Consider the following 23,895-nt stretch of genomic DNA (forward strand, 5'->3'; position numbering starts at 1 on the left):
CGGAGCGGCCAAGGCAGGCGGCGTGGGGCTTTTTCCTGCCACTCCCGGACCTGGCGGGGGGCGCTCGAGGGCCAGGCATGCTTGCAAAGCCGCGCCCCGCTCCTGGGCTGGAGGCGTCTCCTCGGGAGTCAGCCTCCCCCCGCAAAAGGGCCGAAAGCCCGCTGGCACGTGCCGCTTTCCCCGCAGGGGCTCCCGGGGAGGCCAGGAAGGAAGGCCCCCGCCGCCCAGGCCAGCCCGAACTTTTCGAAAAGTTCTCACTCTCGGGGAGTTTAGCTACACATCCGCAGTATGCCGGTGTGTTTCTCGTTTAGAATTGTGCATCGGTGTAATTATTTGTATTTGACATGCTCAGAATAGGGACATTGGCTGCATATCTCGTTACATGTGCTTGACCCCTTTTCGCTATATTTTATTGTATTCCTTTTTCCTATGGCAAACTGGAATGATGGTCACATGTTAAAAAGTAAATTAGGTGGCAAGTACATCACCGTCCAATGTATTCTCTTTTAGCTGTATTGACACCCTCAAACAGGGCCTTTGCTTGCTTATCCCATTACATATATTGAACCCGTCTCCCATTGTCATTGACGGACAATCTCCCATTTTGACGTACTGGTGTTTTGCTGCTTTCGCATGATCATGCTACTCAGATCAAAGGTTTGCTCAACTTGTTAATTTTACTATTCTGTCATTGTACCATTTTGCATTCTAAACCACTGCCTACCAGATAATTTCACTTCACTGTCGTTGGTTCTTAAATCTGTACCATGTTGCATTCTGGGCCACTGCCTACCAGTTCTGTATGGCTCTGCTCAGCTATGTAGGGCTTTGCTCACTGTGCTGGATTCCTCGTCTGATGAAGTGTGCTTAAGAGCACACGAAAGCTGACGTTCTAAATAAAAATTGGTTGGTCTTAGACAGTGAACAAGAAGATATTGGATTTATATCCTGCCCTCCACTCCGAAGAGTCTCAGAGCGGCTCACAATCTTCTTTACCTCCTCCCCCACAACAGACATCCTGTGAGGTGGGTGGGGCTGAGAGGGCTCTCACAGCAGCTGCCCTTTCAAGGACAACCTCTGCCAGAGCTACAGCTGACCCAAGACCATTCCAGCAGGTGCAAGTGGAGGAGTGGGGAATCAAACCCGGTTCTCCCAGATAAGAGTCCGCACACTTAACCACTACACCAGACTGGCTCTCCTGTTGAAGAGGAAGATGAAGAAGATGATATTGGATTTGTATCCTGCCTTTCACTCTGAGTCTCAGAGTGGTTCACAATTTCCTTCCTCCCTGTGCGGTGGGTGGGGCTGAGAGAGCTCTCCCAGAAACTGCCCTTTCAAGGACAACTCTGCAAGAGCTATGACTGAGCCAGGGCCATTCCAGCAGCTGCGAGTGGAGGAGTGGGGAATCAAACCCGGTTCTCCCGGACAGGAGTCAGCACACTTAACCACTACACCAAACTGGCTCACCTCTCTTAAAGGTGCAACATGACTCCTGCTTTTTTCGAAAAGAGCCCAAGGAGGCCAGAAGCACCTTCCAGACTCCTCTCCAGCCACGAATGCTGTGAAGACTTCCAGAGGCTCCTGGACCACGGACGCTTTTCTCCAGCTCCAGACAGACCTGGGACTCTTCCAGAGACTGGGCTTTCCCGCGCGGGTCTGTCATCTGTTGCCCTGCCCAAAACGGCTCTTTGGGAGACTGCTTGGAGGAATCACTGGGGACTTCTGGTCTTCAGTGCTTTGCAGAGCTCCCAGGCAGGGTCCCTGAAGACAAAGGCACCAAGAAACCCTTTTAGGCTCCTGCTCTGGCCCATCAGGAGGGAAGAGGGCTTGTTCTTCTGACTGCTGGACTCTGGGGTGCAACGCTCACATGTGCATGATGTCCCCTCCTGACCGGGGCAGCCCAGGCAAGCCCATCTCAGGAGCTAAGCAGGGTCGACCTTGGCAAGTCCTGGGATGGAAGGCCTCCCAAGAATACCATGCCCTGGAGGGAGAGGCAAGCATTAGCAAGCCGCCTCTCTTAAAATGTACAAGCCCCGGCAGAGGTTGCCAGAAGTCACCATATGACTTCCAAACATGCAAGCACGCAGGTGCAAAATACTAATAAATTAACCCCCCCCCCCCAAAAAAAAAATGTTTATGTGATAACAGACTTGGCCCTGTGTTGCTTTCAGAGCCAGTTTGGTGTAGTGGTTAAGTGCATGGAGTCTTATCTGGGAGAACCAGGTTTGATTCCCCACTCCTCCACTTGCACCTGCTGGAATGGCCTTGGATTAGCCGTAGCTATCACAGGAGTTGTCCTTGAAAGAGCAGCTGCTGGGAGAGCTCTCTCAGCCCCACTCACCTCACAGGGTATCTGTTGTGGGGGAGGAAGGTAAAGGAGATTGTAAGCCGCTCTGAGTCTGATTCCGAGGAGGACGGGGTATAAATCTGCAATTCTTCTTCCTCCGCTGCCGCCGCCAATACAGTCCAGGGGCAATGGAGCTGCTACTCAGGGATGTCAAACACATTTGTTGCGAGGGCCGGATGTGACATAAATGAGAGCTTGTTGGGCCGGGCCATAAAATGTAATGCCAGGTACTGGAAACAAAAACTTTATAAAGGACACAAACACAATTAAACATTTTTTTAAAAAATGGTTTAAATAAAACATGCTTATCAGCAGTCTTGCACTATTTTATTTAATAGTCTCTGATAACTGAAGGACGCAAGAGAGAGGAAGAATGCCACAGACTTGCTCAAGGGCCTGCATGCAAGCACGCCGGTGCAAAATACTAATCATCGTGAGAGCCCGTTTGGTGTAGTGGTGAAGTGCACGGACTCTTATCTGGGAGAACCGGGTTGGATTCCCCACTGCTCCACTTGCAAATGCTGGAATGGTCTTGGGTCAGCCAGAGCTCTCTTATCTGGGAGAACCGTGTTTGATTCCCCACTCCTCCACTTGCACCTGCTGGAATGGCCTTGGGTCAGCCAGAGCTCTCTTATCTGGGAGAACCGGGTTTGATTCCCCACTCCTCCACTTGCACCTGCTGGAATGGCCTTGGGTCAGCCAGAGCTCTCTTATCTGGGAGAACTGGGTTGGATTCCCCACTCCTCCACTTGCAGCTGCTGGAATGGCCTTGGGTCAGCCATAGTGGTTAAGTGCGTGGACTCTTACTGGGAGAACCAGGTTTGATTCCCCACTCCTCCACTTGCAGGTGCTGTAATGGCCATGGGTCAGCCATAGTGGTTAAGTGCGCGGACTCTTATCTGGGAGAACCAGGTTTGATTCCCCACTCCTCCATGTACACCTGCTGGAATGGATAAGCCATAGCTCTCATAGGAGTTGTCCTTGAAAGGGCAGCTGCTGTAAGAGCTCTCTCAGCTCCACCTACCTCACAGGGTGTCTGTTGTGGGGGGGGGGGGGAAGGTAATGGAGATTGTGACTGCTCTGAGATTTAGAGTATAGAGCGGGATATAAATCCAATATAATCTTTTTTTTTATAATAACAGCATAGTGGTATTGGCAAAATGGAGCTGTCCCATTGGTTGAAGCCTGTGCTCCAGAAACCAGTGACCCTTCAACTGCTACTCCACGCCTCTGCATACCTATTGGCTCACTCCCCTGTCCCCAGCCCCCTCCAGCCCGGGAATATTGGAAAGTACCATCAAACCCCTCAGAGGCACTTTTACTTCAGACAGACACACATCTCTCCCACCCTTTGCTGTCTGCTCTCCCACAGAACACCTCACAAATGGCTCACACTGCCCTGTGCCCACCATGCCTCTGCCAGCCCCTAAAAGGCCCACACGGGGGGTCTTCAGGGGCTTTGCACTAGGCCCTTCCCCTTTGCCACTAACTTCGACACACCCTTAAGGCCTATGCCACCAGCTGCGATGAATTGTTCCTTGGCCAAAGAATAGGAAAAAGAAACCAGAGTTCTCTGAGGATTAACAGACACTTCAGGGATGAAGCAGCCACAGTTACTACCATGGGAGGGGGTGAGGAGAACGAGCAGCATGCGCTGACCACTAGGCCAGACATAGGGAAGAATTAACAGTAACCACCATGAGCCGTCTTGGAAATGTAGTTTATTTTCTTCTTGACTCCCAACAGCAGAGATCCACGCCTTCAACAGTAGAGTGTTGTTGGGTTTTTTTTGCAATCAGATAGGAAACAGCTTTTTTCCAATCATTTTGTCTGTCAGTCATCTTTGAAAGGAGACCTAATGGGTAAAATTCCCTTTCTCTGATGATTTCACCCCTTTGCTCCCAGAAACCAGCCCAATGTCCTTCATCCCTCACACTTTCATCCCAGTTTGGTGTAGTGGTTAAGTGTGCGGACTCTTATCTGGGAGAACCGGGATTGATTCCCCACTCCTCCACTTGCACCTGCTGGAATGGCCTTGGGTCAGCCATAGCTTTTGTAGGAATTGTCCTTGAAAGGGCAGCTGCTGTAAGAGCTCTCTCAGCCCCACCCACCTCACAGAGTGTCTGTTGTGTGTGTGGGAAGGTAAAAGAGATTGTTGACTGCTCTGAGACTGAGATTCAGAGTGTAGGTTGGGCTATAAATCCAATATCTTCTTCATCTGACCCGATTCCCTCTGCATGCCCAGAAGTTAAGCATTATCAGGTATAAAGCCAGCAGATCTTCCAGTCAAGGCTTCAAGATTTGAACCAAGAGCTCCAAAGAGAACAGAGGAAGTTAAGGGTGCTGTCTCTTTCCCTACTCGGGGGGCCATCTCAGGGCCGATGGTGACACCGCTGTTGGTTACACAGACGCCATAGCGATTCAGCCTGAACTTAGCACCTCTGCTTCCATGTTTAAAATGGATGTAGCGGACACCAGAAGGGTAGTTGTGAAAAGTGTGCGTAATCTGAAGAAGAGAAGGGGAAAAAATTTCACCAACTTTGTTCTAGCCTGCGTCATATTCAAACTGGCCAGCACAGGCTTGGGAGATCGTACAGGGGAGGGGGCAATTTGTACGTTATTTACGTTATTAGCCATCTTGAGCCTATCATGGGATTGGGTGGAAATAAGTGTAATAACTGGGAGGGGTTGCAAATACAGTAGAAGACAGAAACAGGATACAGGGTGATCTTGACAGGCTGGAAAACTGGGCTAAAAATAAAATGAATTTTAACAGGGATAAATGTATAAAGTTCTACATTTAAGTAGGAAAAATCCAATGCATGGCTACAGGATGAGGCAGACTTGTCTTAGCAGGAGTCTGTTCGAAAAGGATCTAGGGGTCTTAGTGGATCATACACTGAACATGAGTCAGCAGTGTGATGCGGTGGCTAAAAAGGCAAATATAGTTTTGGGCTGTATCAACAGAAGTATAGTGTCCAGATCACGTGAAGTGATGGTATTGCTTTACTCTGCTCTGGTAAGACCTCACCTGGAATATTGTGTTCAGTTTTGGGCACCACATTTTAAGAAGGACAAACTGGAGTGGTCCAGAGGAGGGCGACGAAGATGGTGAGGGGTCTGGAGACCAAGTCCTATGAGGAAAGGTTGAAGGAGCTGGGGATGTTTAGCCTGGAGAGGAGACTGCTGAGAGGTGATAGGATCACCATCTTCGAGGACTTGAAGGGCTCTCATATTGAGGATAGTGTGGAGTTGTTTTCTGTGGCCCCAGAAGGCCGGACCAGAACCAATGGGTTGAAATGAAATCAGAAGAATTTCTGTCTCAACATTAGGAAGAACTTTCTGGCAGTTAGAGCGGTTCCTCAGTGGAACAGGCTTCCTCTGGAGGTGGTGGGCTCTCCTTCCTTGGAGGTTTTTAAACAGAGGTTAAAAGATTATCTGACAACAATGCAGATTCTTTGAATTTAGGGGGAGGTGTTTGTGAATTTCCTGCATTGTGCAGGGGGTGGGACTAGATGACCCTGGAGGTCCCTTCCAACTCTATTACTCTGTGACTCTAAATAAAATAAAATACATTTATACATCTCTCCTTCAAAACTCTTCTTGCAGGAGTCTGTGAGCTTCTGGGACTTCTTCCTGCCAACAGCCTCATTTCTTAGTAGAATATGCTCAGCAGACAGGAGGAGAAAAGCTGTGGCTGTCTCTCAGTTTTAGTTAATTTCCACAGACATGCTTTTCCTGACACACCCAGCCAGCCTCCCAGGTATGTTAGAACACCTTCCTTGCCCACAGGTGGCCACATTTGCCTGCTTCTTTGACCACCCAAGCGACCCATTTTAAAACTTGTATCGCTTAAAAAAAAAAAAGATTCTGGGTATTCAAAGTGACTTGCAGAGCAAAATACAGAAGGGATAGAAATTTAACCAAGAGTGTAAAAACCTAACAGGCCTCCAGGGACCTCAAGGGAACCTGGCAGCTTTGAAACCCAGGAGGAGGGTGTGTTGATGCGCCCACCTTGGAAGGAGTCGGTCCCCCCTCACCTCATGCCATTCTGCATCGTTCCACTGCCGTATCACCTCCTTTGGAACTTCAAACGTTTCCAGGATCATGGAATTTTCAGCCAGCAGCTGGACGGTCAGTGTGTATCGGCAGCCGGAAGCGTACCTAGCAATGTACCTGGGTTGGAGGGCACGGAAAGGCATCAAGCGTGGAAAGCACCCCCCTTTCAGGGAGCCCCTCCCACAGACGCAGAGCCACAAAGAAGAAGGTCAAGGCTCTGGCTAGGGCAAGACAGGCCAACCTAAGCTGTGGGCTGGCCAGCGGATGGCTGCTCACTTTTACTTTTGATGCTACCCACCACCACCATGCCCCCACTCACCAGTCCTTCACCACAATGTCCGGCTTGGTTTCGTCCATCAGCTCAGCCCAGTAGCCCTCCTTCCTTAAGTCGATGTATTGTTCCTTCGTGGAGCGCCTGGAGAACAGATTAGGAGCAATCAGACACCTCCAGGATGAATGCAGGAGGGAGTCAGCATGAACATAAGAGAAGCCATGTTGGATCAGGCCAATGGCCCATCCAGTCCAACACTCTGTGTCACATAAGAACGTAAGAGAAGCCCTGTTGGATCAGGCCAATGGCCCATCCAGTCCAACACTCTGTGTCACATAAGAACAGAAGAGAAACCCTGTTGGATCAGGCCAATGGCCCCTTCAGTCCAACATTCTGTGTCACATAAGAACATAAGAGAAGCCCTTTTGGATCAGGCCAATGGCTCCTCCAGTCCAACACTCTGTGTCACATAAGAACATAAGAGAAGCCATGTTGGATCAGGCCAATGGCCCCTCCAGTCCAGCATTCTGTGTCACATAAGAGAAGCCATGTTGGATCAGGCCAATGGCCCATCCAGTCCAACACTGTGTCACACGGTGGCCAAAATTATATATATATATATATACACACACACACACTGTGGCTAATAGCCACTGATGGATCTCTGCTCCATATTTTTATCCAATCCCCTCTTGAAGCTGGCTATGCTTGTAGCCGCCACCATCTCCTATGGCAGTGAATTCCACATGTTAATCACCCTTTGGGTGAAGAAGTACTTCCTTTTATCCGTTCTAACCTGACTGCCCAGCAATTTCATTGAATGCCCACGAGTTCTTGTATTATGAGAAAGGGAGAAAAGGACTTCTCTACCGTCTCCATCCCATGCATAATCTTGTAAACCTCTATCATGTCACCCCGCAGTCGACGTTTCTCCATGCTAAAGAGCCCCAAGCGTTTTAACCTTTCTTCATAGGGAAAGTGTTCCGAACCTTTAATCATCCTAGTTGCCCTTTTCTGTACTTTTTCCAATGCTATCATATCCTTTTTGAGGTGCGGTGACCAGAATTGTACACAGTATGACTTGGCAGCAGAGGGAGACCCACTTGTGCCCCTGAGAGGAGAGACTTTGTGCTCCCGGCAGCATCCTGATCTCTTCTTCTTTCTTCACAGCTGGTTCACAGACTTTTACTCTGGCAGCTGTCAGAAATTGGAAAGGAGCCCTTGCATAGCACTTGATCGACTTGCTTCCCTGGAGAAAGGGTGAGCAATTGGATCCATATGGATCGAGGATGGCAGAACTGCCTTGTTCAGGGGCAGTGTACCTCTGAACACCCGTTGACCGAAGGCCAACAGCACAAGAGGGCTTCAGACTCTAATTACGGACCACAGGGAGGCTGCGGGGAGGGGCCGTGGCTCAGAATTCCTCGGTGTGCTGAAGGAGGTTCCAGGTTCAGTTTCCAGAATCTCCAGCTGACACAACCAAGCTGCAAAAAAGCCACAGGTGATGCAAAAATCTGCTTCCTGGGAGACCCTGGGGAGCCGCTGCCAGTCAGAGCAGGCAATACTGACCTTGATGGACCAAGGTTTGGATTCAGTTTCCGGCGTTCATTTAATAATAATAATAATAATAAACTTTTATTTATATCCTGCCCTCCCCGCCGGGGCAGGCACAGGGCGGGATTTAACATCAGGCTGGCCACAATGAGAACCAGCGCTGGACTAAATGGACTCTTGGCCTGGGCCAGCCAGGCTCTTTGAGTGTGTGTGTGTGTGTGTGTGTGGGGAGGTATCCTTGATGGGAACAGGCTGTGGTTTAATCAAATCTCACTAGCTTTGCATGGCCACTGCATGTGTAGGAGGGCTTTTGGATCTCAACAAATGCAGAACTCTGCCAAAGGGGAGGTACTGGGTTCCAGTTTCCAGGTGTGGCTTGGGGATCTCTTGGAATAACAGTTCACCTCCAGGCTACAGAGATGAATTCCCCAGGACAAGATGGCAGCTTCAGGGGGTGGACTCTGTGGTATACCATAGATCTGAGGTGAAATTCCTCCTGCACAGGCTCCACCCCTAGATCTCCAGGAATTTCTCCACCCAGAGTTGGCAACCCTAGGGAAGTGCCATCTGGATAAAATCTTTTGGCACAAACTAAGGTCATTGGTCCCCTAAAAATACCTTATTAGCGCATCCGAAATTCTGTTGTGTTCTCTGGCTTAGTCTTAATATGAACATATGAAGCTGCCTTATACTGAATCAGACCTTTGGTCCATCAAAGTCAGTATTGTCTTCTCAGACTGGCAGCGGCTCTCCAGGGTCTCAAGCTGAGGTTTTTTCACACCTATTTGCCTGGACCCTTTTTTGGAGATGCCGGGGATTGAACCTGGGACCTTCTGCTTCCCAAGTAGATGCTCTACCATTGAGCCACCGTCCCACGTTTTGAGGTAGGAAATGTGTTTCAAATGTGTTCCTCCTGTAGAGCAGGGGTGGCCAAACTTGCTTAACGTAAGAGCCACATAGAATAAATGTCAGATGTTTGAGAGCCACAAGGAAGGCAGGCAGGCAGGCAGGCAGGCAAGCAAATAGATGGGGGAGGGAGGGAGAGGTGGAAAGAAATCAACTTTAACTTTAAATGCATTCTCCAAGCTGCTGGCTGTCATGGCTCAGAGAAGTGATTTCAAGAGAGAAAGTGTGAGAGCCACACGACGAGCCACATGCGGCTCCCGAGCTGCAGTTTGGCCACCTTTAAGAGTTATCAGTTCTGAGTGCTGCTGATCACTGCAGAGAAACAAAATGCTCAAGAAATCCACAACTGAGGATCTCACCAGTAAAGTGGAGTGACAAAGCATTTCTGAACATGTGGGAGGGGAAATTCTCTCCCATCGACACCAGGCAGATCTTTGATGTTCCACTCATCATCTTTGTGGACAATAGTTACCCAGTGCTTAAGACCAGCTGTGAGAAAGAAACAAAGTAGGAGTCAAGTGGCACCTTTAAGTCCAACCAAGTTTTATTCAGAATGTAAGCTCTCGTATGCATGCAGACTTCTTCAGATGAGGGGATGGGGGACAGCGGGCTGAAATACATGTCGTTGGTGGGTTAAGCGTTAGGATCAAATGGCGAAATAGTGTAATCAACTGGAAGGCCATATGGTCTGGATAGCAATAAAAGGTAATAAAAGTTGCCTGTTAATGGCTGTTGCTGCTGGTAAAACTATAATAAAAGAAACGTCAGGGTGACACTATACTATCAAAACGTTTATTACAGGGGGAAAAAATCATGTGATAGGAAAAACCTTGCGGCCTCTACTTCCGAACAGACTCTACTTCTAAATAATCTAAGATGGGAAATATAAATGTGCACACAGGTACTTCTACCTTTAAACAGACTCCAATATGAGACCCAAGAGTGCACGCAGGCACTTTGACATAACCTCTTTTCCCAAACAGTCTGCACTTAAATGAATCCCAACATCTGCAGTAGAATCAATCAGAGCGCGCACAGGCACTTTTAAAGTGCACACAGGCACTTTGACATAACCTCTTTTCCCAAACAGTCTGCACTAAAATGAATTCAAGCAGTCTGCAGTAGAATCAATCAGAGCGCACACAAGCACTTTGATATAACCTCTTTTTCCAAACAGTCTGCATTTAAATGAATCCCAACATCTGCAGTAGAATCAATCAGAGTGCGCACAGGCACTTTTAAAGTGGACACAGGCACTTTTTAAAGGTTAAGAGTCTGCTTTTGACCCATAAACCAAAATCATGAGAAAACAGGCTGTCATGAATTCAGCTCCAGATGCTGGGGAAACGTTCCCTTAAAATGGAAGGGAGGCGGGCAACTGAGCAGAGTGGATCCAGCAAGCTGAACAGATCCCCCATCCCACTCTCGGAAAGGGTCTGGGTGGGTCCCGAGGAAGCTGTTCTCTGTGGCTGATGGACTGGCTGCTCAGTTTGGCAAAAGAGTTGGACGAATCAGCTTTAAATCTGGAAGGAGCATTTTTTTCTTGTTCTTTAAGGACCCACCTTCAGCTGCAGGGTTTTTGATTAAGTTCCTCTTCTTAAGGCAGAGGAAGTAGAACATCTTCCAATTGGGGACGCTCCTGTCCTGCCCCCGGGGAAGGAAGCCCTCCCACTGGCACTTGCGTCTCCACACCGTGGGCACATCCACCAGGTCTCGCCACTGGGAGCAAACCAGCCGGCAGTTGCGGATCAGGTCCCTGCCGGGCACCAGAGAGAGCAAGTGCAGAAGGAGGTCTTCGGGCAGGTCTCCGATGTGGACCATCCTCTTTCCTGCCTTCCCAGAGGCCTGAGCTGCCTGCCAGAAAGAGGTTAGAGAGGCTGAGGCCCTCCAGAGACATCCAGCAATGCTTCTGGGGGGGGGGGGGGAGGGAGGGGGGAGAGAAAGGAGACTGCAGAGCACTGTAAGATAGCACCAAGATACAAATCCTATCAGAAAATCCATGGTAAAGTTTCTTTTTTAGCTCTGACCAAACCATAAGTTAGACATAATACCTGCCCATCTTTCAGGGTTCTTAAAAACTTGAGAAGAGCGCTACAAAATCAGACTTGGGTCCACCCGATCCACCATCCTGTTGCACAGATTGGCCGTTGTTGCCCCCTCCCCTCTGCAACCGCCGCTCAAGGTAGACTGCTTCAGACTAGGGAGGCTCCACTATACCTCTATTTTGCTATCGAGGTCACAAGATGATGGCCCCTGGCCAGTAGATAAAAGAACCATAGAATCATAAGAGTTGGAAGGGACCTCAAGGGTCATCTAGCCCTTGGTGTTATCAGTTGTCATCTCAAACTCTGCAGCATGGCTGTTCATGGGGCTTCCTCAATGGGGGCATATTCAACCAGCGCTGAAAGAGCTGCACTGACTACCTTTTGCATTCCGAGTCCGTTTCAAGGTGCTGGTACTGACCTTTAAAGCCCTATATGGTCGAGGGCCTATCTATGGGACCGCCTTTCTCCATATGTTCCCCAGAGAGCACTGTGTTCAGGGACACAAAACCTATCTGTCCCCGGAGCAAGGGAGGCAAGACTGCGCTTCATACGAGCTAGGGCCTTCTCAGTGGCATCACCAATAATGTGGAACGCCCTCCCAGAGGCCATAAGGGCCCTGCGGGATCTCTCCCAGTCCCGCAGGGCCTGTTTAACTGTACTATTTTGACAGGCCTTGAATACTTAAATGGGAGAGGACTGCCACTCCACACTGCTGAGTGACATCACAGGGCTTTTTTTGTCGCAAGAACTGGTTTGCATATTAGGCCACACACCTCTGATGTAGCCAGTCCTCCTGGAGCTTACAGTAGGCCCTGTAAGAAGAGCCCCATCAGCTCTTGGAGGATTGGCTACATCAGGTGGGTGTGGCCTAACATGCAAAGGAGCTCCTGCGACAAAAAAGCCCTGACTATAAGATCACTGTCAGAAGAAAGTTATGATCCCGCCTGTACCGAAGTTTTGAGCAGCCCCATGAAATGCTTTTAATTGTTATTTTATTGTTTAAATTGCAACCTTAACTTGTTTTTAAATTGACCGTGAGCCGCCCTGAGTCAGCTTGCAGAGAGGGTGGGAGAGAAAGGAAAAGGAAAGGAAAGGTTCCCTGTGCAAGCACCAGTCGTTTCCGACTCTGGGGTGACATTGCTTTCACGGCAGACTTTTTACGGGGTGGTTTGCCACAGCCTTCCCCAGTCATCTACGCTTTCCCCCCAGCAAGCTGGGGACTCCTTTGACCAACCTCAGAAGGATGGAAGGCTGAGTCAACCTTGGGCTGGCTACCTGACCCAGCTTCCGCCGGAATCAAACTCAGGTCGTGAGCAGAGAGTTCAGACCACAGTACTGCAGTACTGCTGCTTTACCGCTTTGCACCACGGGGCTCTTACAAGGGTTGAAGAAGGTTGTGTAAATTTGTTTTGTGAATCTTCCTAAGGGTTGAAGGAAAGGAAAGGTCCCCTGTGCAAGCACCAGTCGTTTCCGACTCTGGGGTGACGTTGCTTTCACATTTTCACGGCAGACTTTTTACGGGGTGGTTTGCCATTGCCTTCCCCAGTCATGTACACTTCCCCCCCAGCAAGCTGGGGACTCATTTTACTGACCTCGGAAGGATGGAAGGCTGAGTCAACCTTGAGCCGGCTACCTGAACCAGCTTTCGCTGGGATAGAACTCAGGTCGTGAGCAGAGAGTTCAGATCACAGTACTGCAGTATTGCTGAAATAAAGAGTAATAATAAATAATAATAAAGAAATATTAAAGAAAGAGTAATAAAGAAAGAAAGAAACGGAAGCCTTGGAGCAGATGTAGCCAAGAGCGGCTTCCAACAGCCCTGTGAGGCAGACCGGCCTGGTGGTGCCAACCAAACCACAGCGTGAAAAACTGTCTGCAGCCCTGCAAGGCAGAGTAGCGTCACACAGCTATTTAGTAGGGTTGCCAATCCCCAGGTGGGGGCAGGGGAATCCCCTGGTTTGGAGGCCCTCTTTCCCCCCACCCCCCACTTCAGAAAGCGGGGGGGGGAGGGGAATGTCTGCTGGGCACTTCATTATTCCCCGTGGAAACGGATTCTCATAGGGTATAATGGAAGCCTCCCTGGCAACGCAGGCTCAGCTGGCAGCAACTGTGAAATCCGCCTTTTTTTCATCCTAGGCGGGCGAAACAGTTGGTTCCCTTCCTCGACCGCCGCGACCCGGCAACGGTGATCCATGCAACGGTCACCTCGGGATTGGACTACTGTAATGCCCTCTACTTGGGGCTGCCTTTGTTGCGAACCCAGAAACTCCAGCTAGTGCAGAATGCGGCTGCCAGGCTGTTACTGGGGCTGCCCAAGTGGGAGCACGTACAGCCAGCACTGCAGGAACTACGCTGGCTACCAACAGTGTGCCGGATTCGTTACAAGGTGCTAGTTCAGGGGTGTCGAACTCATTTGTTATGAGGGCCGGATCTGACATAAATTAGACCTTGAGGGGCCCAGCCATGTTGGGTTGGGCCATGTGTGTTCCTATTTAAGATTAAGTAGCAGAGATATAAAGTTTATAAAGAACACAAACACAAATATATATTTTTTTAAAAACTTAAAACATTAGCACTCATTTGTATAGTGCTTTCTTTGTATTTGGAAGACCCTCAGCCAATGGAGAAAATAGAGGTTTTGCTCTGTAGCTCTGCTGTGCGATTGAGCAAACCTTGCAAAGCAAGCTGTGATGCAGAAGGTAGCAAGAGAGAGAGGGAGAAGGAAGCAGATGACAGCCAATTGCTCGGGGGCCTGATAGGAGCCCTCCGGGGGCCTGATTCGGCCCCCGAACTGCATGTTTGATACCCCTGTGCTAGTTATTACTTTTGAAGCCCTGTATGGCTGAGGACTCGTTTACTTGAGGGACCGTCTGTCCCCACATGTTCCCCAGAGAGTGCTAAGATCTGGATCCCAACATCTCCTAGTGATTCCCGGGCTGAGGGAAGTGAATTTAGTGGCCACCAGGGACTGGGCCTTTTCAGTGGCAGCCCCGTCCTGGTGGAATCAACTGGAATCAAAGAGGTTAGTGTCTTGTGGGACCTTGCCCAATTCTGCAAGGCCTGTAAGACCGTTCTCTTCCGGCAGGCCTTCCGCCTACCGTAGGAGATTTCTGGAATAACCCCCATCCTGGGACATCTAATGCGTCAGCACCAAACTGTATACTGTTTTAATTTATGGGTTTTAACTTATCTATTTAAATTGTTATGGCGGTGACCACAGCATGCTACGACTCGGATGTAAGCCGCCCTGAGCCCGCCTCAGCAGGGAATAAACCGAATTAAACATTTTTGAGTTAGAGGCACCAAGTTTTCAGCATAGCATCCACTCCCTCTTCTCAAAACACTCTCCAAGTTTCAAAAGGATTGGACCAGGGGGTCCAGTTCTGTGAGCCCCAGAAGAAAGTGCCCCTCTCCATTATTTCCAATGGAGAGAAAGCATTTCAAAGGTGTGCGGTCCCTTTAAATGCGATGGCCAGAACTCCCTTTGGAGTTCAATGGTGCTTGTCACAACACTGATCCTGGCTCCACCCCCAGTGTCTCCTGGCTCCACCCCCAAAGCCCCCAGATATTTCTTGAATTGGACTTGGCAATCCTACTGAGCGAGAGGCACATTTTCATTGCAGGAAGCCGCTTGTGAAATCAGGCACATTTTTGCACCATGCATCAGAGTGTTGGAGGATTTACAACGCAGGCGTTCTTTTATGGAAAACTGTAACTTGCCAAAAAGTCTTTCCCCTTGCAGCCGCTCTCTCCGTTGGCCAGCGGAAATGCTCCAGGCAGCGAGGCCGATTCGTCGCGGGGGAAACCTCAAGGCCCGTCGGGAGCGAGAAGCAAACGCTTCTGGGAATCGCAGCGGAGAAAGCGAAAGGGAAAGCCGGAGGGGGCGGGGCGAGGCAGCCCCCCCCCTTCGAGCCTTCCCCCTCTCAAGGGGATGAGGCTGGAGACGCCCCCTCTGCCCCACCCCGGTTGCCTCGCGTGCAAAGCCGTCGGGCTGCTGCTGCCTTCCCCGGTGCCACCTCTCCCGGAGCACTGCGCAGCTCTCGGCTCGACGGCGCGGTCGGCACCCGGGGCCAGCCAGTCGTCGGCAGCGGCGCCCGGGTTCCAGGGGCTGCTGCCTGGCCTGACCCGCCCCCCCGGACCCCCAGTCTCAGCGATTCCTCGCCCCCCTTTGCCTGCCCCCTTCCCCAAGCGGGGCTCACCTGGGCTGGGAATGGAGGCAGGCAGGGGGAAGAGGCGCCTTTGGTGGGGCAGGCGAGCCCGGAAGAGGAGCCCTTGCTTGCCTCCTCCCCGCAGCCTCTCCCTCGGGGGCGGACCAGAGGTGGTTTCCCGCCCTGGGCGGGGTGCGCTGGAGGGCGAGGCGGCCAAGCGCGCTTGCAAAGCCTACGCGGGAGTCCGTCTAAGCCCTGCAAAGCGGCCGCCCAGGCCCACGTGCTGCTTTCCCCGACGGGGCTCCCGCGCGCCCCCCAGCGGCGCCACGCGCGCGACTCTGGAAAGAGCCCGAGGCCGGACTGAACGGGCTGAGTGCGTGGGCAGAGGCCCTGCTGTGCCCTTTTTCTCTGGCAATCTCCTCCCCGGCGGCCGCGGGTGTGGCGAAGGCTTCCAGGCGCTTCTTTCCGGCTCCAGACAGACCTGGGACTCTTCCAGGGGCTTTCCGGCTTTCATCCGGTGTCCCCGCCCAGAATGACTCTTTGCAACTTGGAGGTCTCAGGAGGGACTTCGGGGTCCCCAAAGACACTGGACACCCAGTAACCCTTTCAGGTCCCTGCTTTTGCCCCTGTCAGGTGGGAAGGGCTTGTTCTTCTGACTGCTGGACTCTGGGGTGCAACAGTCTCCTATGTGCACGTCCCGCGGGTAGCGCAGGCAAGCCCATCTCAGGAACTAAGCAGGGTTGACCTTGGCAGGTCCTGGGATCGGAGGCCTCCCAAGAATACCAGGCCCTGGAGGCAGAGGCAGAGATTAGCAAGCCGCCTCTTTAAAAATGTACAAGCCCCAGCAGAGGTTGCTGGAAGTCACCATAGGACTTCCAGACATGCAAGCCCACGGGCGCAAAATACTAATAAATTAAACCCCAAAATGTTTATCTGATATCAGACTTGGTCCCCTGTTGCTTTCTCTGCCGCCTGCCAATACAGTGCAGGGGCAATGGAGCTGCTACTCAGGGATGTCAAACTCATTTGTTGTGAGGGCCGGATCTGACCTATATGAGGCCTTGTCGGGCTGGGCCAGGCTATGCCATAAAATGTAAGGCCGGGTGCTGGAGACATAAACTTTACAAAGGACACAGGCAAACACAATTAAACATTTTTTTAAATAAAAAAGCTTTAAATAAAACATACTTAAAAGATCAGCACTCTTCCAGTATTTAACAGTCTCTGAAAACTGAAGGCAGCAAGGGAGAGGAAGAATGCAACAGACTTGCTCAAGGGCCTGATAGGAGCCCTTCTGGGGCCTGATTTGGCACTCGGGCCACATGTTTGACATCCCTGTGCTACATGGTCAGTTTCCCAAACTTGCCCTGCTGGGGTGGGAGGGGGAAGAGCTCTAGCAGCACCCATTTCCTCCCCCACAACACCACAGCTTCTTCGGGATTTTTGGTGTTGCTTTGTAAAAACAGCAACTGCATATCAATATAACACTACAGTGCCAACTGTAATTGGTTCTCACGGCTCCTAGGCTTCACTCTAAAGCAACTAAGTGTTTAGCCAACTTTCAGTGCAACCTTTAGAGTACTTTGCGAAAAATAAGCCCCTCCTTGAATAAAATGGGGCTTACTTCTGAGTAGACCCATTTAGGATCACTTTCCAGATCTCTTCATCCCCGGCTAGGAAGTCTGCAGAAAGAATTATTCTTACCGGATTGTTCCGTGGCCTCATCTAGTCCGCCATTGTGTTTCTGGTTGTGCGGGGCTGGTGCCCTAGGGGACTCACCCATGAGCGCCCCTCCTCCCCCATTATTTAAAAATATATGGAAAGTGAAGAGCGCCAAACTTGAAACTTTTCGCATTTTTAATTTACTGATTTTAATTTTATTTTTTTAAATGTGATGTTATAAAAAATGGCGAGAAGAAGTGCTTGCTGGCCACGCCAGGAAGAAAGGAGGGTGGTGGGACAGGATGAGGCGGGAGGCCAAGTCGCACATCGGGGAGAGGGGGGTGGCTTGGCTTTGTTGAGGGCAGCTTGGTAGTGGGAGACGACAAGGCGACAGTGATCAGGAGCCAGAGTCACGCATCGGGAAGGGGGCACCCAGCGGTGCACCCTAGGCCAAGGGGCACCCTAGGCAGGTACCTACTTTGCCTACTCCCACACACTGTGGTTGTGGGAAGGTCCCAACCGCTGAGTGTGAATGCAGGGAGCTTCCATGATGGCTAACAGCTGCTGCTATTGAACTCTTATCTGCTGTCCATGAAGGCTTTATTTATGTTTATACATTTAGTCTTTGTCACTTCCCTTTGAGGAGGAGAGATTGGATTTATACCCCACTCTTTACTGCTCAAAGAAGTCTCGGAGCAATTTACAAATCTCCTTTCCCCTCCCCACAATAGACACCCTGGGTATTCCCACCCGCTATCTTTTTAATCCTGTCTGCTTTTGTTTGGATCCCTTGGGCATTGTGGTCATTCTGGCTAACCAGCAAACAATGGTTTCTATGATAAACCAGTTTCAGGCTACTCCCCAAACCTAGCTCTCCCAGGGTCTGGAGAGGAAAAGTTATCAGCTCAAATGCTATGAGGAAACCCCTGGAGTAGCAGGTGCTTCCAGCAGGCCTGTGAAGCTGACCAGCTCTCGACCCCCAAACCCAGAGCAGGAAAGCGGATTTGGACCACCCTGCGAGGCAGACCTCGGGTTGTTCTCAAATAGCAGAAAGCCACTGGTGAAATCTTCCCAGTTCTTAAACCCTGCATGCTTCAGAGCGCCAGAGGGAACAGGACTTAGAACGCAGGTGCCCTTTCCCCTGAGAATTCTCATTTTCTTGCAACCCCCCCCCCCACACAAAAAAAACCCTAAATGCAGCACCTCTCGGGCCGCAAGCCAAAGTGCTCCAGTAGCCACCAATTTCTCTCTAGGTCAACTGCGAGCCCCGTTTGGAGAGAGAGAGATCCACACGAGGGTGCTTCAGGCAGGCGCTTCTGGGCACTACCAGCAGGAAAGGGCAGGACCGGATCTACACGTTTCTTGTTTCTTAAAAAATGACACCCCCTTATGGGCCATTCTATCTTGTGGTCCCATAGAATACAATGGACTCCATACCCAATTTGGTGCCCCCCTCTGTTGGTGCCTGGGGCAAGCACCCCCCTCTGCCCCCCCCCCCCCAAGATCTGGCCCTGGGAAAGGGAGCCGGGTGGGCAGCCTGAAGCCCCACCTCTTCAAGCCCCAAACACTGCCTTCTTTCCTTCCTCCTGTCTCTCTCCAAGAGCAAAAAGGAGCCCTGCGAAAGGCGCCAGAAGTTTCATCTGCGACTCGAGTCTCCTGAGCTCTTGACTGTGGATGCACCCGAGTCTGGCCAGTCATCTGCCCCCTCATAGATCCAGCCCTACTCCGGGGTCCCTGCGTCCTTCTGCCAAAACCTCCTCCCCGTCCACGAATTTCCTAAGTCCTGGATGCTGGCTCTCCTCTCCTGCTATAGACAGACCTGGAGCTATATGTTGCCCAAGGCTTTCAGGGTCAGAATCCATCAGCTGTTGTAGATTTTCCAGCCTGTGTGGCCATGGGCTTGGCATTGGGAGACCTGACGTTTCGTCAGGAACTGTGATCGGCTTCCTCAGAGGTACAATCCAGAGAAAACCCAGAGAGAACTCCTGTTTTCTGGGTTACACCTCTGAGGATACCAGTCACAGTTGCTGGCGAAACGTCAGGTCTCACAGTGCCAAGACCACGGCCACGCAGCCCGGAAAATCTACAACAGCCAAAAGACCTGGAGCTATTTGAGACGGGGCTTTCATGCACGGGTCTGTCCCTTCCCAGAATGCAAGATTGCTTGGAGGAATGTTGAGGGACTTCTCTGCTGCTCTGTGCTGCTTTGCAGAGCTCACATCCCCTGGGATCCTTTGATATGTCATCCCCAAACTCCAAGGCTCTGGTCAGTGAAGCCTTCAGTAACCCTTTCAGGTAAGGGGGAAAGGGCTTGTTCTTCTGACTGCTGGACTCCGGGGTGCAAATGTATTGTGATCCCCTGGTCTGCTGAAGTGTGTTTAGAGAGCACATGAAAGCTTACGTTCCCAATAAAACTTGGTTGGTCTTAAAGGTACAACTTGACTCCTGCTTTATTTAGGTGATGTTTAGTCTTTGTCACTTCCCACTGAGAAACCAGCCTGGTGGCCCCCCTCTCTCCCTCCTTAGATTCACACCACAACCCCCAAAACTTAAGCATCTGTTGGGTTTAAGAGCCAGCAGATGTTCTGAGGGAGATTGCAGGGTGCAAACTGACCACTCTGGAGAAAGGAGAGGGTATCCAAAACCACACAGGCAACCGGAGTGCAAACGGAAAGGAGATTAAGAAGACTGGAGAGATTACAAGAGATTAAAAAATTGCTGTCTGGGGGGATTCGATCCAAAGCCACTCACTGCCTCAGCAAGGTGCTGTCTCTTCCCCTCCTCAGAAGGCCACCTCTGGGGCAAGGGTGACACCGCTGTTGGTTATGTGGACACCATACCAGCCAGCCCAGAACTGAGTGTTTTGGCCCCCGTGTTGAAAACTGATGTAGCGGACGCCAGAAGGGTAGCTGTGGAAAGTGTGTTTAATCTGAGAAAGAGAAAAGGGGGGGGGGGGAAGGTTGGATTTCACCATCTTTGTTCTAGTCCACATTGTATTCCAGACTGAGAGATCCTGAGCAATTGGGGGGGGGGAGTAGAAGAAGAAGAAGATATTGGATTTATATCCCGCCCTCCACTCCAAAGAGTCTCAGAGCGGCTCACAATCTCCTTTGCCTTCCTCTCCCACAACAGACACCCTGTGAGGTGGGTGGGGCTGGAGAGGGCTCTCACAGCAGCTGCCCTTTCAAGGACAACCTCTGCCAGAGCTATGGCTGACCCAAGGCCATTCCAGCAGGTTCAAGTGGAGGAGTGGGGAATCAAACCCGGTTCTCCCAGATAAGAGTCCGCACGCTTAACCACTACACCAAACAATACGCATATTTTTCTTCTTGAAACTCCCCCTGCAGGATTTTATAAACTTCTTGGCAAACTCCCCTCCCACCCTCAGATTCTTCCTGCCACTGCTTCGTTCCCTAGCAGAATAGGCTCACTGGACTGGGAGGGGGAGAATTGGTCGCCACCTCTCATTTTTACTTAATTCAGACAGACACATTTCCCTAACACCTGGCCAGCCTCCCAGGTATGTCAGAATGCCTTCCTTGTCTGCAGGTGGCCAGGTTTGCCCATTTTGTGACTCGTCCAAGTGGCCTTCTTTAAACCATGTTTTAAAAAGCCATTTTAAAGAAGATGAAGATATTGGATTTATATCCCATCCTCCACTCCGAAGAGTCTCAGAGCGGCTCACAATCTCCTTTACCTTCCTCCCTCACAACAGACACCTTGTGAGGTGGGTGGGGCTGAGAGAGCTCTTCCAGAAGCTGCCCTTTCAAGGACAACCTCTGCGAGAGCTATGGCTGACCCAAGGCCATTCCAGCAGGTGCAAGTGGAGGAATGGTGAATCAAACCTGATTCTCCCAGATAAGAGTCCACACACTTAACCACTACACCAAATTGGCTCTCCGGAATCTTAAAAAATCCTGGGGACTCAAAAGTGACTTACAGTTAACATGCAGAAGTGACGGAAATTTAACTGGGAGCCCCAAACCCCAACAGGACCTGCAACAGCCTTAAGGAAACTTTGCAGCATGGAGACCCAGCAGAAGGATACTTGATGCACCCCAACTTGGAAGCAATTGATTGGCCTAGCACAGTGTCCTCACCTCATGCCATTCTGCATCACTCCACTGCTCTATCAACACTCTGTCAGGGTCAAACTCTGCCAGAATCCTGCGGTCTACTGAGAGAAGCTTGACGTTCAGTTGTATCGACAGCCGCAATCATACCTGGCGGCATACCTGGGTTTTGGGAGGGGTGGGGTGGAAGGCAGGCATCAATATGAAGCTGCTACTCATGAACCAACTAAGCAAGGCCAAATGGGGAAGGCACCTCCTTCTCTGTCTTGGGCCCAGCACCAGACTTGGGGTGGGAGGGTGGACATAGCAAAAGCAGCTCTGCTCTGCTCTAGACCTGGCCAGCCAGACACCCTGAACGTGCCAAGCTGATGTCACCAGGGCCAGAGGGAGAAGAGATGGCAGGTGAGCATCCTTCAGCCTCCTGGATCTGGCTCACTGGTTGGCTAAATACACACACACACACACATATATAGACTGAAATACTCACCCACCCTAATATCCATCTCAGATTGCACTTCATTTTATCTAGATTCAGGTGGCTCTTTGGGTTGGTCCGAAGCAACAGGATGAAGCTTGAGTCCATTGGCACCTCTTAGACCAGCAAAGTTTAATTTAAGGTATACACTTGTGTGTGCAGGCACACTTCCTCAGATGCACACAAAAGCTTCTACCCAGAATTGAACTTTGTCGGTCTTCAAGGTGCCCCGGACTCAAACTTTGACTTTGACTATTTAATTTATCAAAGATTTCAGGTTTTCACGGCTGGCATCATCGTCTCCGGCAGGTGGGCGCTTCTGCGAAGTCAACCGAGACAGGAAAGGAAAAGCGAAGGAGGCCGGACGAGGCGAGCCGTCCAGACTGAATGGCGCCCCCCACCGCATCGCACCGCTTCAACGCCCCTCCTCAGCTCTAGGGTGGGACCCCCTTCCCGAGTCGAAGCAGTAGTCTGCAGCGGCCCCTTCGCAGCGCGGCAGGGTGGGGGGCAGCCGGCCGGCAGCACCAACTTTCCTAGCCCACTCATCTCCCCTGCCCCCTGCACCGCCCGGCCGTAGGGTGCCCCTCCTCAAAAGCGGTTTCTCCAACTCGCCTTGAGAGACGATTCCGGGAGAGCCACTTTGGTGTCCAGATAAAGTGAGCGGATTCTTATCTGGGAGACCAAGTGGAGGACTGGGGAATCAAACCTGGTTCTCCCAGATAAGAGACCGCACACTTAACCACTATGGCTGACCCAAGGCCATTCCAGCAGCTGCAAGGTGAGGAGTGGGGAATCAAATCCGGTTCTCCTAGATAAGAGTCCGCACACTTAACCACTATGGCTGACCCAAGGCCATTCCAGCAGCTGCAAGTGGAGGACTGGGGAATCACACCCGGTTCTCCCAGACAAGAGTCTGCACACTTAACCTTTACAGCAAACTGGCTCACAAGGACAACTCCAAGAGCTGTGGCTGACCCAAGGCCATTCCAGCCGGTCCAAGTGGAGGAGTGGGGAATCAAACCAGGTTCTCCCAGAAAAGAGTCCACACACTTAACCACTATGGTAGACCCAAGGCCATTCCAGCAGCTACAAGTGGAGGAGTGGGGAATCAAACCCGGTTCTCCCAGATAAGAGTCCGCAAACTTAACCACTATGGCTGACCCAACGCCATTCCAGCAGCAACAAGTGGAGGAGTGGGGAATCAAACCCGGTTCTCCCAGATAAGAGTCTACTTACTTAACCACAATGGCTGACCCAAGGCCATTCCAGCAGGTGCAAGTGGAGGAGTGGGGAATCAAACCTGGTTCTCCCAGATAAGAGTCCGCACACTTAACCACTATGGCTGACCTAAGGCCATTCCAGCAGCTGCAAGTGGAGGAGTGGGAAATCAAACCCAGTTCTCCCAGATAAGAGTCCGCACACTTAACCACTATGGCTGACCCAAGGCCATACCAGCAGCTGGAAGTGGAGGACTGGGGAATCAAACCTGGTTCTCCCAGATAAGAGACCGCACACTTAACCACTATGGCTTACCCAAGGCCATGCCAGCAGCTGCAAGTGGAGGACTGGGGAATCAAACCTGGTTCTCCCAGATAAGAGACCGCACACTTAACCACTATGGCTGACCCAAGGCCTTCCAGCAGGTGCAAGGGGAGGAGTGGGAAATCAAACCTGGTTCTCCCAGTGGAGGAGTGGGGAATCAAACCAGGTTCTCCCAGATAAGAGTCCACACACTTAACCACTATCGTTGAGTGGTTAATCAAACCAGGTTCTCCCAGATAAGAGTCTGCACACTTAACCTTTACACCAAACTGGCTCACAAGGACAACTCCAAGAGCTATGGCTGACCCAAGGCCATTCGAGCAGGTGCAAGTGGAGGAGTGGGGAATCAAACCCGGTTCTCCCAGATAAGAGTCTGCACTTTTAACCACTATAGCTGACCCAAGGCCATTCCAGCAGCTGCAAGTGGAGGAGTGGGGAATCAAACCCGGTTCTCCCAGATAAGAGTCAGTTTACTTAACCACTATGGCTGACCCAAGGCCATTCCAGCAGGTGCAAGTGGAGGAGTGGGGAATCAAACCAGGTTCTCCCAGATAAGAGTTCGCACACTTAACCACTATCGTTGACTCAAGGCCATTCCAGCAGCTGCAAGTGGAGGAGTGGGGAATAAAACCCGGTTCTCCCAGATAAGAGTCCGCAAACTTAACCACTATGGCTGACCCAACGCCATTCCAGCAGCTGCAAGTGGAGGACTGGGAAATCAAACCCGCTTCTTCCAGATAAGAGACCGCACACTAACCACTATGGCTGACCCAAGGCCATTCCAGCAGCTCCAAGAGGAAGAGTGGGGAATCA

General features: G+C 51.0%; 2 protein-coding genes across 2 annotated transcripts in view; both read right to left on the reverse strand.

The window, feature by feature from the left end:
* Positions 1–4,052: 4,052 nt before the first annotated feature.
* LOC132586703 (F-box only protein 44-like) lies at positions 4,053–15,477 on the reverse strand. The gene is made up of 6 exons (XM_060258767.1): positions 15,382–15,477; positions 10,700–10,991; positions 9,497–9,626; positions 6,726–6,821; positions 6,388–6,523; positions 4,053–4,853 (listed from the first exon to the last, which is right to left on the reverse strand). Exons 2-6 carry the CDS (start codon positions 10,956–10,958, stop codon positions 4,596–4,598), a joined length of 879 nt encoding a protein of 292 aa, XP_060114750.1. The 5' UTR covers positions 10,959–10,991; positions 15,382–15,477; the 3' UTR covers positions 4,053–4,595.
* Positions 15,478–19,417: 3,940 nt separating this feature from the next.
* The window catches only part of LOC132586700 (F-box only protein 6-like), a 106,379-nt gene continuing 101,901 nt past the window's right edge, over positions 19,418–23,895 (reverse strand). The window contains 3 exon segments of the mRNA XM_060258765.1: positions 19,418–19,921; positions 21,093–21,193; positions 21,196–21,227. Of these exon segments, the coding sequence (XP_060114748.1) occupies positions 19,775–19,921; positions 21,093–21,193; positions 21,196–21,227 (280 nt within the window). The 3' untranslated portion in view covers positions 19,418–19,774.

The sequence above is a fragment of the Heteronotia binoei genome, chromosome 18, assembly GCF_032191835.1.
Source record: "Heteronotia binoei isolate CCM8104 ecotype False Entrance Well chromosome 18, APGP_CSIRO_Hbin_v1, whole genome shotgun sequence".
NCBI classification, from domain to species: Eukaryota; Metazoa; Chordata; class Lepidosauria; order Squamata; family Gekkonidae; genus Heteronotia; species Heteronotia binoei.

What these genes read in the sequence shown, in the direction of transcription:
- LOC132586703 (XM_060258767.1), bottom strand. Translation starts at nt 10,958, where the DNA reads ATGGTCCACATCGGAGACCTGCCCGAAGACCTCCTTCTGCACTTGCTC. An exon ending in TTTGTCACTCCACTTTACTG is followed by an intron (nt 6,822 to 9,496) that starts GTGAGATCCTCA and finishes TCTGTTCTCCAG; the next exon opens with GCGCTCCACGAAGGAACAAT. An exon ending in GACATTGTGGTGAAGGACTG is followed by an intron (nt 6,524 to 6,725) that starts GTGAGTGGGGGC and finishes CCTCCAACCCAG; the next exon opens with GTACATTGCTAGGTACGCTT.